Below are 9,600 nucleotides of genomic sequence, written 5' to 3'. Positions count from 1 at the left end.
TATATATATATATATATATATAGATACATCCATACAAATATACAGACACACATCCATACACGCGCGCGTAGCGTAGTAAGATCACATTTATGCGTCATCATTTTTTAGAAATTCCTATCCCGTTTTCATTAAAGCAAAAAATTAATTAATTACAGATCTAACCCAATCATCAGCATATACATATATAATAATACTTAATGTTATAATGGCAGTATTAATAACAAATACAGTAACGATAGCTACGTTCTATAACACTAATAGACATACAAAAATGCAATAAATCATGATTATACGCGAGTTAATGCCATGTAATTCTTAGAGAATATTTTGCTATGGCATAGTCCTGCGGAATCAGAGGCATGGACGCAGATACAGGAAAAATGAATAGAAAGATGTACGACTCACTCCTGTTAGAGGGCAGCCAAAGTAGCACTATCATCTTCCACTGTCTGTAAACATGTGAAATATCTCTCTTTTTGGCGCTCAGGAGACATGCCATGCTAAAGACAATTGACAACTGTACATTTCATGCGCCATTTAGAGTATTTAATGAAATTATGTAAGAAATTTTATTTACATGATGTATTTACGAATTCTATAAAAATGCTTCGATTCCTATATATATTGCGAAGAAATATCAATATAAAAAAATGTGTACAACATTTAGAGACTTAAAAAGATTATATAAGGTCGATTTTGATAAAACTTGGATAAGTACAGTCCATTTAAACATTTTAAATTAAAATATTTAAACATCTTCTATTTTAATTTTTATTTTAATAAAAGTACTACTATTCGTTAAAACTACTACTATTTCATGATAACATAATATTCCTTAAGGGGATCCTAAAGACGATTAGTCATAGTGTAAGTAGGACTTACACATAAACGATTTACGTGTCGTAGACACGTAAATCCTGACACACATCACCACATATTACTACATCAATATCTCACGCATACCTAAACATAAATTTTCGTACAACGATAACGTTTTAATTAGATATCTAAAACCAATTCTAAGAACTCTATGTTGTTTCTTCATGCAAACGCCTAGTCTGGATTACTATTTCGTAAATACAGATTGTACGGCTTTTATACGAAGCAAATGTTGTCACGACGTGATAACTCTAGAGAGTAGAGCGCCATACTGGACAAAAAAATAGTATAGATCTCAATTTTGAATTTTTTTATCGTTCTTGGCATAAACTCTATCTCACAGATACATATTAATGATATAATACTTTAATTTTGGAAAAGAATTTTCGAATAAAAAAGGAATATATAAAAAATGGAAAAAGTAATTGTTACAAAAAAATTATATGGTTTAATCGGTAATACAGATGGTTTTAAGATCCCCCTAACAACAAAACATCTGACAATTAATTTGGTAAAAAAACGCAATATAGGCATTTATATATCTTTTAAAATAATTTGAAATACAAAAATGTTTTTTGTCTTTATCCCTCTTCATCTCTCTCTCTCTCTCTCTCTCTCTCTCTCTCTCTCTCTTACGCACGCACGCACGCACGCACACATTTATAGATACATTTTCTCTTTTTCTATCTAAATTTTCATTTCATGCACATTACACATTTGTATGTAGTTGCGTATACGTGTACATGTGCATCTTGTATAAGTATTAAAATAAAATTAATTGTATTAAAATGTTGTTCTTCTACAAAATAATGAGCTGACTCTATTATTAATTACCTTCAAGTCTAGTTTGTCTTTTAATTTCAAAAATAATTAAATATTTTACAACAATATAAATTCTATATATTAATTTACTTTTCTAAGTTTGAAAATTTTCACTTAATAAACAAATATACTCTTTATATTATACATTTTATTTTATAGATTAGCAATAATGAGTGAAGCTAAGAGTATATGCCATATTTTCGTAAAAGCTATGAAGTAAGAAAGCCATGCAGAATATAAAGGAGAAAAGCAATGCCAATAATAAAATAAAATCTATTAATAGTAATAAGCTATTAGAGAAAGAAATAAAATTACCTCATGCAACATTACATAAAGTCTTAAAAGATATGAATATATTATTCGTCCTATAGAATAGAATTGAGTAAGAAAAATTACTCTTTTTCATTTTTGATAAAAATATCTAATTAACAATATTATGTAAAAATATTTAATCAAATAACAAACAAATAAAAATATAAGAAATTACAAAATAAATTAAGGAGTGGTGTTGAATTCTTTTTCAAATAAACGTGACAAATTAAACAAAAAACTGATACTTAAGGGAAAGACATATTTAGGATAACATTTAGTACACTACATATACAAAAGACATACTACATGCACTCTTAAATCTGTTAGACTTAAGAAATATAAAATATATACGTGTGTGCATACAAAATTCAAAGAAAAATAATATAGTACTTACGTTATTAGGATTTTGAGGTGCTAGTGTATGTTTACTCATAACAATTGTAGTAGTTTTGAGATCTTTAGTGCCCCCGGGTGACTTTGGTGGTACAACCATATCAACAGGACTATTTGATTTACTCACTAATGATTCTGCTGCACGTACAACATCCAATACCTATATCAAAATCAGAAACAGAAAATATAAATATAACGAATCATATATAACCAATTCGAAATTTCTAGAAAATATATTGGTATAAATTTGCGAGGCGTCGAGTGGCTTGCCGCTAGGTGTAATTGACTCGCAATCTGTAGATCCGAGTTCAATCCCACCTGCGCCCACATACATGATTTTTCGCGTTTAAAGAGAAAATGACTCCATTTGATGATTAAAAGATCTTTGATCACCAGCGCCATTCGGATCCGGCATTAAACCAATAGGATCCATATATTAGTGAATATATGTATGAATCTCCCAGGCTGAAGGTTGAATATTATAGACTAACAACCTAATTCCGAAAAACAATCCATTGTTACAAAAACCTCATCAGAGGTAGGTCCTTTTGGGATGTTGCGCTATCGAATAAATAAATAAATCTGACCCCTGACTTTTCCCGGTTTTCCATGACCAATTTCAATTTCCCTGACTTTTTCCGGTTTTCCAGGTGGCAACCCTGGTAGTATACATTTTCGAATTTGGATTACACCAAATAGAAAATATTTCGAAACTTTTGTACAAAAACTATAAAACTCAGAATTTGTTAAAATTTATCAAGTATAAAATAAATAAATCTTACTTTTTCAGGTGTGGATTTCTCTCTTTGTTCTATAAGTGCACGTTCTCGTTCCTCTTGTTCCCAGGCAACAAGTTCAGCTTTCATTTCTTGTTCTTGTCTAAGAATCGCGGCTTCCTCATCATCTCGATCTAAACTGGATACACTTTGTGACAGAGATTTAGTATCATCCGTAGTTGGATCTCTTGAATCGTGAGACGTTTTAACTCCTTTATTATCTCTATCATCGGATAATGTTAATATCGATTCAACTTCGCTTTTATCGTAACCTTTACACACAACCAATGTAATAGTATTCCCTGAGCAACGAAGAATGTTAACAGCTTCTTGATGAGTCGCGCCTAATAACGATGTACCATTGACTTCCAGTAACCTCATTCCAACCTATTATAAAATATATAAATTTAAGTATAAGGTGCCATTTCATGCAACTAAGGAAAGCTGGCGTGTTACTGCCACTCCATCAATTTTCGTATACAGCTCGTAAGTTATGCTCAAAGTCGATATTGTTCAACCAATAGGGAAACATCGCTGAAAATGTCATAAGTGTATTTTGTTCACAGATAATTATATATATTTATATTTTAATTTTTAACTACGATTGATAATTTTTTAGCAACATCCAAAAATACAAAGGAGATAAGAATATTTAAATAAGTTTATTAATTAAGATAAAAATATCAAGAATATACGTCTGTATTCTTCTATTACTGTACTGACTACTGTAATTCATTTTATTTTTTCTTAAATTAAAAGCGAAATAAATAAGCATCTTCAATGGCTTAAAGCTAACAAAAATACGCTCCATGAAAAGAACAGCAGATCAACTTTTGGAGGTTTTACTATAGTGGAGTAGAGGTAAAACGCCAGCTTTCCTTCGCTGCATAAAATTATATCTTAAATTAAATATGTCAAAAGCGTTGTTTGATGGACATAAGACAGGCATTTCGGATATTTTCTTTAATTATCCATAACTTGAAAACTAAGATATATAGGGCATATGTTTATATCACGTTTTTCACTTATGTTAGTGTATAGATTTATCTCTAAAAGTATTGACATATATTTATGAAACCTGTATATACGCACCTTTAATCGTCCATCCCTCTTAGCTGCACCACCCGAATTAATCTTCGATATAAAAACGCCCTCATCGGTATGATCCAAAGGATTGCCTTTCTGTCCTCTTCGCCCTCCTTTAATGTGCATACCAAGTTTCTCACCAGCTTCCTTTGTTATTACTAATTCCTAAAACAGATTACATCAATTTTCATTATAAAACAGTTTATCTCTTTTGTGTGTTTTCGTATAAAATTATAAAAATAAAAGATGTTGCGCACATACAAAACTATAACTCGTTATATTTTAACAATAAATAATCATCTTTTGTTTCAAGATATATACTATTACATGTATAGTAAATTGTTTATATTGAATAATGATTTATTTATGTATATATATTTTAGCAATATTAAAATTTAAACGAGCAAATTTTAGAGACATTTTAAGTTAATAATTTAAAAAATTGTAAAAACGGGTTAAAATACGATTAAATTTCTGTAGAGTAAAAATAATATTATTTTTATTTAGCATTTTATATAAATATATAACGGCATGAAAGCAAAAAAGCACAAAAAGCACTTAAATATAAAATAAAGTTCGTGTAAAATTGCACGGCATAAGCAAAAGCGAGTCATTCATAACGTGAGAGTGAAATTTGCAGCTTTGGTATAGGAATAAGCATTAAATAAGAACAAAAATTACGGTCATGTGAAATGCATCGAGTACTTACTGTCACAGGGATGTACTCTATTTCGACCAGCTTGCGGGGCAAATTATAAAAAAAAACCGCATTAGGTAAGGAAATAATCACACGCTAAAGCACCGAGTGCCATTGTGTTCGCAACTAACAAACATTCCTTGGAAACGTTAATAAAATAAAAAAGAAACATTTTTTGAAAAATTATTTATTTAATATAAAGTGCCTATAATTCTAAGCGTAAAGATTAAAGTGATTTTTCCATAAGGAAAATAATTTCACAAATGTGCATGTGTTCATAAAGGATTGAGAATAATGATTTAAAGATACTAAGAAATCATTGTACTATTTGTGTTGCATACTGTATAAATATTTCAAAAATGCTAATAATACCACACATATGTTGGTTAAAGAAATACAAATCATCATATAGATATAATACACTCAGAAAAAAGTTTTGTTGATATGTGACCAACAAAAAATTTTTCATTGTCCTAACCAAAATTTGGTTATGCTAATCAAATTTTTGTTAGGATAACATAAAGTTTTTGTTAGAATATGTGACTAACAAAAACTTTTATTAGCATTACCAAATTTTGGTTAGGACAACGAAAAACTTTTTGTTGGTCAGATATCAACAAAACTTTTTTCTCAGTGTAGTTGAATAATATAAACATAAAATGTTTTGTAATGATAAAAGAATATGTATAATATATATATTTTATAATATATAACTGTTATGCGCGCGCACACATAAAATTATATTTAATCTGTAGACTTATAGCTTTATAAGCATCTAAACAACTGTTTAAAAGCGGCGTTACACTGAAAATTGTGTTATTTACCTGATAACTTTCTGGAAGTGGATCATGTTGAATAGTAAGCACTATCTGATCTCCTGGTCTTAGAAGTTCCATTACCGCTTCTTGATGTGTAGCCTTTGTTACATCTGTACCATTCACTTTCAATATCCTATCACCCATTCTCAGTTTACCGGATTTGGCTGCTATGCCACCAGGAACAACCTAATACAGTTATATATAAATATACACACACACACACGCACGCACGCACGCACGCACGCACGCACGCACGCACGCACGCACATATATATATAAAATAATATAAACTCTACTGTAAATCAAAATAAGGCTAAAGACTTACGTGAGATATAAAAATTCCCGGTTCCTTTGCACCGAATGGCGTACACGAATGATCAGTTCCTCCTATGATACTGAAACCTAAGGAGCCTTCTTTGACAAGGACGACGTCCTAAATAACATAATTCCTAAATTAGTTATACATTCAAATAGAAGTTTTAATTTTGTAAAGTGCAAAGATATTAACGGGGATAAAAGTTTAGTGTAAAATATTTAGTGTGTGAGAGAAGGATAGAACAAGCTATGGATTTTTATATACTTTTTATTTAAATAAAACAGTGACAACGATACTTCTCCACTTTACTATTCCACTTTATTAAAAATGATCAAGGACAAGACAAATCGTTACACTACTTACCTATTCTCATAGTAGAAGATAAGTACATTGAGATTATCATAGTCCATTGATAGTTATCAAAATTAATTCTAAGATCATCCCATTAACATATATTTTCAGATAATTTTATGAAAACATAGAAAAATAGACATAAGAGAGAAATATAATTAAATAATTTCACATATACATGTAAAAAAATCAGTTAAAAGATATACGTATTCAAATATGTATAAAATAACAATAGTGCAGTCTACAATTTCCATTTTCTGAGATAATATTTCCATAATTGTCCTTTCTTAAAACGCAACTGTATGTAAATGTTTATTGAAATATATCTCAGTTATGTCTTTAAGACTTCTGGATAGTCACAGCAGCCACGCAGAAGCGTAATGCCATGAATGAGAAATGACACTTAATTTTTAGATATTTTTATTATATGCCACTTGTAAATAAAGACAATTTGGATAAAATGAAATGATAAGATTGCTTTAAAACATTTGTAAAAATAGGTCAAAACTATCCTTCTTCCCCTGGGGCATATTCGGATTCCTACTCGGGTGCTCCCCGGGTGTCCTTCTTGTTTAACGTTCGGTAAACAAAAGAAGTATGGAATGATATCTGGATGGCACTCGGGAAATTGGTGGGAATCTGAATATAGCCCTAATAACAGTCATTAAATAGTCATAAAAGATACAATTAAAAATAAGTTAAATATGCGCATTGAGTAAAAGCACTTCATGTGCTTTTTCCCACCTTTCATAACTATTTACCGACTGTTCACGGGAATAGCTTCAACCCAAATGTTTTAAAACGATCTCATTTTATTTTAATCAAATTATCTTGATTTACAAGTAAAATGTAACAAAAATTAATGTTATTTCTCACTTATGACATCACGATTCAATATGGGCGCAGCGACTACTCAAGAGCTTTAATTGTGCAAATGAAAAAGCCAAGGAAAAAGTCAATGGAAAAACGACAATGTATAAAAAAGAATGAAGATATAAATAAATTTTTTTAGTTGTTTTACTTTCTTGCACTTTCTATACTTGAAATAAAATAAATTTAGAATTAAAATAAGTGTTGTAGGATTAAAAAATATATATCTATTTTATTAATTTGAACATTGATTGTCATTTTAAACAAATTTAGTTATTTCAAATCGCAATCCGCCAAAAAATAAAAACTTGATGTAAAAAATTAAAATACTATTTGACAAGTATAATTTAAATATATAAAAAGTAAAAATATAAATAAAAGCTTTTAACATAAAAATGTGCATAAACTAGTTCCATATGTAATGAAAAATTAAACGAAATTTTGATAAAACAGCAAATGCAAACAACACGAAATAAAAGAGCAAAATGAAAATAATGAGATATAACGTATAGGAATGAGACTACACTGGCACTCTCTCTCTCTCTACACGTGCAATGTATTTAATGCTTCTCTAACAGGCACATACCTCGATAATAAGTGGTTGCATCAACTGGTTGTCGGTCACTCTAGTTACGACAGTCTCGGTGAGTGTACTCTTTGTGATGGTCTCAGTAACTTTACCAAGTGTGGTAGGAGCTGGAGGAAAATTAACATCTCCAGGCAAAGTATCGGGCTGCTTTATCGTCACTGTCACAATGGGGCCCTGATGGGAGTCTGGTGAAGGCGAGGATGTTGGAGGTCGAAGGAAATGAGCGGGGATCATAGCTTGAAATTCCTCGTTGGTGATTGGCTTCGGTACCTGTATGTCTTCCTGCGGAGATGCTGGTCTAGGCTCTACATGAGGAGTCATAGATGCAGAACCAACATTATTTGTAGGCGTCGTCTGCGAAACACTATGTCTTGGAGCTGGTTGTGGATACGTTTGATTACTTGTTGGGCTGGGAGATATTGGTGAAACATTTTTCAGAGTGTTTCCTGAATCAGTTACACCGTTCATTTTAGGCATCTCATTGGATTTTATGGGTAATGTCGGTGGCGATGGTGTTTTTGAAGTAGGACTCGGTGTCAATGCTTTGTCAGCATCCATGGAGCGACGATATCCACCGTATCCAGGTCTATTTGCCATATAACTGTTAGCATTATACAAGCCTGTGTAAGGTTTTGGTGCACCTATAACACGTGGCGATTTTTCAGAAGGAGTTACAACAGTGGCAAGATTTGCTTGAGAAAGTGGTATTTCTCGTTCGACTACTAATCGAACAAATCTTTCTAAACCTGTAAGTAAAGCCACTGCTTGTTCGTGTTTTGCTCCTCTCATATCTACGCCATTAATCTGAAAATTATAAATTGTGTATAAATCATATAATAGTACATTACGATACAAGTGCGCAAAGTAGGTGATTCCCGCACGAGCCGAGTTTGTCGCCCGAGCGAAGCGAGGGCGACAAAAGAGCGAGTGTGGGTACACCTACGCAGCGCACGAGTATCGTATACTATTTTTCCTATTAAGTTGCGCAAAGTTCGACATCTTTGTGGGCAGACGCTAGGGCGGTGCGAACAGTTTCAGGGGGCAGGACGGGGGGTTCGGGGGGCGGAGCCCTCCGATTTAAATAGTGAAACTTCATTAGTATTACATTCAAAAAGTATAAATATTTTACATTTATTTGTTATTGTTATTAATATTAATTGTAACTTGACAATTTACAAAATGAAAAGGAACATTTTTTTTTACATTTCCTACTTCTTCTGTAACTATAGTTATATTTGTATTTCCCACTGATTCATTATTTGTTTGGTTTTCTATGTTATTTTCAACAGATAGCTCTGGAGTTTCAGGAATTATTGTTACTTGATCTTTGTGGCCATCTTGCTTGTCACTAAATTACAAGTACGTTGTCGCACCGTCCACGGCGCCACCGAACGCGCATGCTCGCGCCCCAAGTCGCAACAGATGATCCACAACCACTGTAATAGGCTACTTTGCGCACGGAAATGTGTGCGCAAAGTACGAACTTTGCGCACGCTAATAGGAAAAAATTATTAATTTGTACTTATATACAGGGTGTCTCACAACTCTCCTGACAAATATCATGGACAGGTAGAGCGGATTAAACTGAGACAGAACGTCTTCTACCATTTTTCAATTTTCGCAATAGTTAACGAGATATTTATTTATAAAAATATCCAAATTCGCCCGGCCCACCGCCAAATGCAAGCGCG

At 31.9% G+C, this 9,600-nt stretch overlaps 1 protein-coding gene across 6 annotated transcripts in view; it reads right to left on the bottom strand.

Moving 5' to 3' along the window:
- Positions 1-9,600, bottom strand: part of scrib (scribble planar cell polarity protein) — a 38,069-nt gene that overhangs the window by 12,475 nt on the left and 15,994 nt on the right. For 4 of the 6 annotated variants that reach the window (XR_001940403.1, XM_018516527.1, XM_018516531.1 and 1 more), the window contains 7 exons: positions 7,907-8,713; positions 6,109-6,216; positions 5,790-5,969; positions 4,978-5,007; positions 4,275-4,433; positions 3,189-3,569; positions 2,408-2,566 (listed from right to left, as the gene is read on the bottom strand). Coding sequence is in view for 5 of the 6 variants with exons in the window: in XM_018516527.1 (XP_018372029.1) it covers positions 2,408-2,566; positions 3,189-3,569; positions 4,275-4,433; positions 4,978-5,007; positions 5,790-5,969; positions 6,109-6,216; positions 7,907-8,713 (1,824 nt within the window). In the remaining variant the exon portion in view is untranslated. The remainder of the gene's footprint in view (positions 1-2,407; positions 2,567-3,188; positions 3,570-4,274; positions 4,434-4,977; positions 5,008-5,789; positions 5,970-6,108; positions 6,217-7,906; positions 8,714-9,600) is intronic. The other 2 variants (XM_018516530.1, XM_018516528.1) reach the window with 2 other exon arrangements.

The sequence above is a fragment of the Trachymyrmex cornetzi genome, unplaced genomic scaffold (genome assembly GCF_001594075.2).
Source record: "Trachymyrmex cornetzi isolate Tcor2-1 unplaced genomic scaffold, Tcor1.1 scaffold640, whole genome shotgun sequence".
NCBI lineage: Eukaryota > Metazoa > Arthropoda > Insecta > Hymenoptera > Formicidae > Trachymyrmex > Trachymyrmex cornetzi.
Note: the sequence above shows the minus strand (reverse complement) of the source record. Positions and strands in the feature narration are given on the sequence as shown.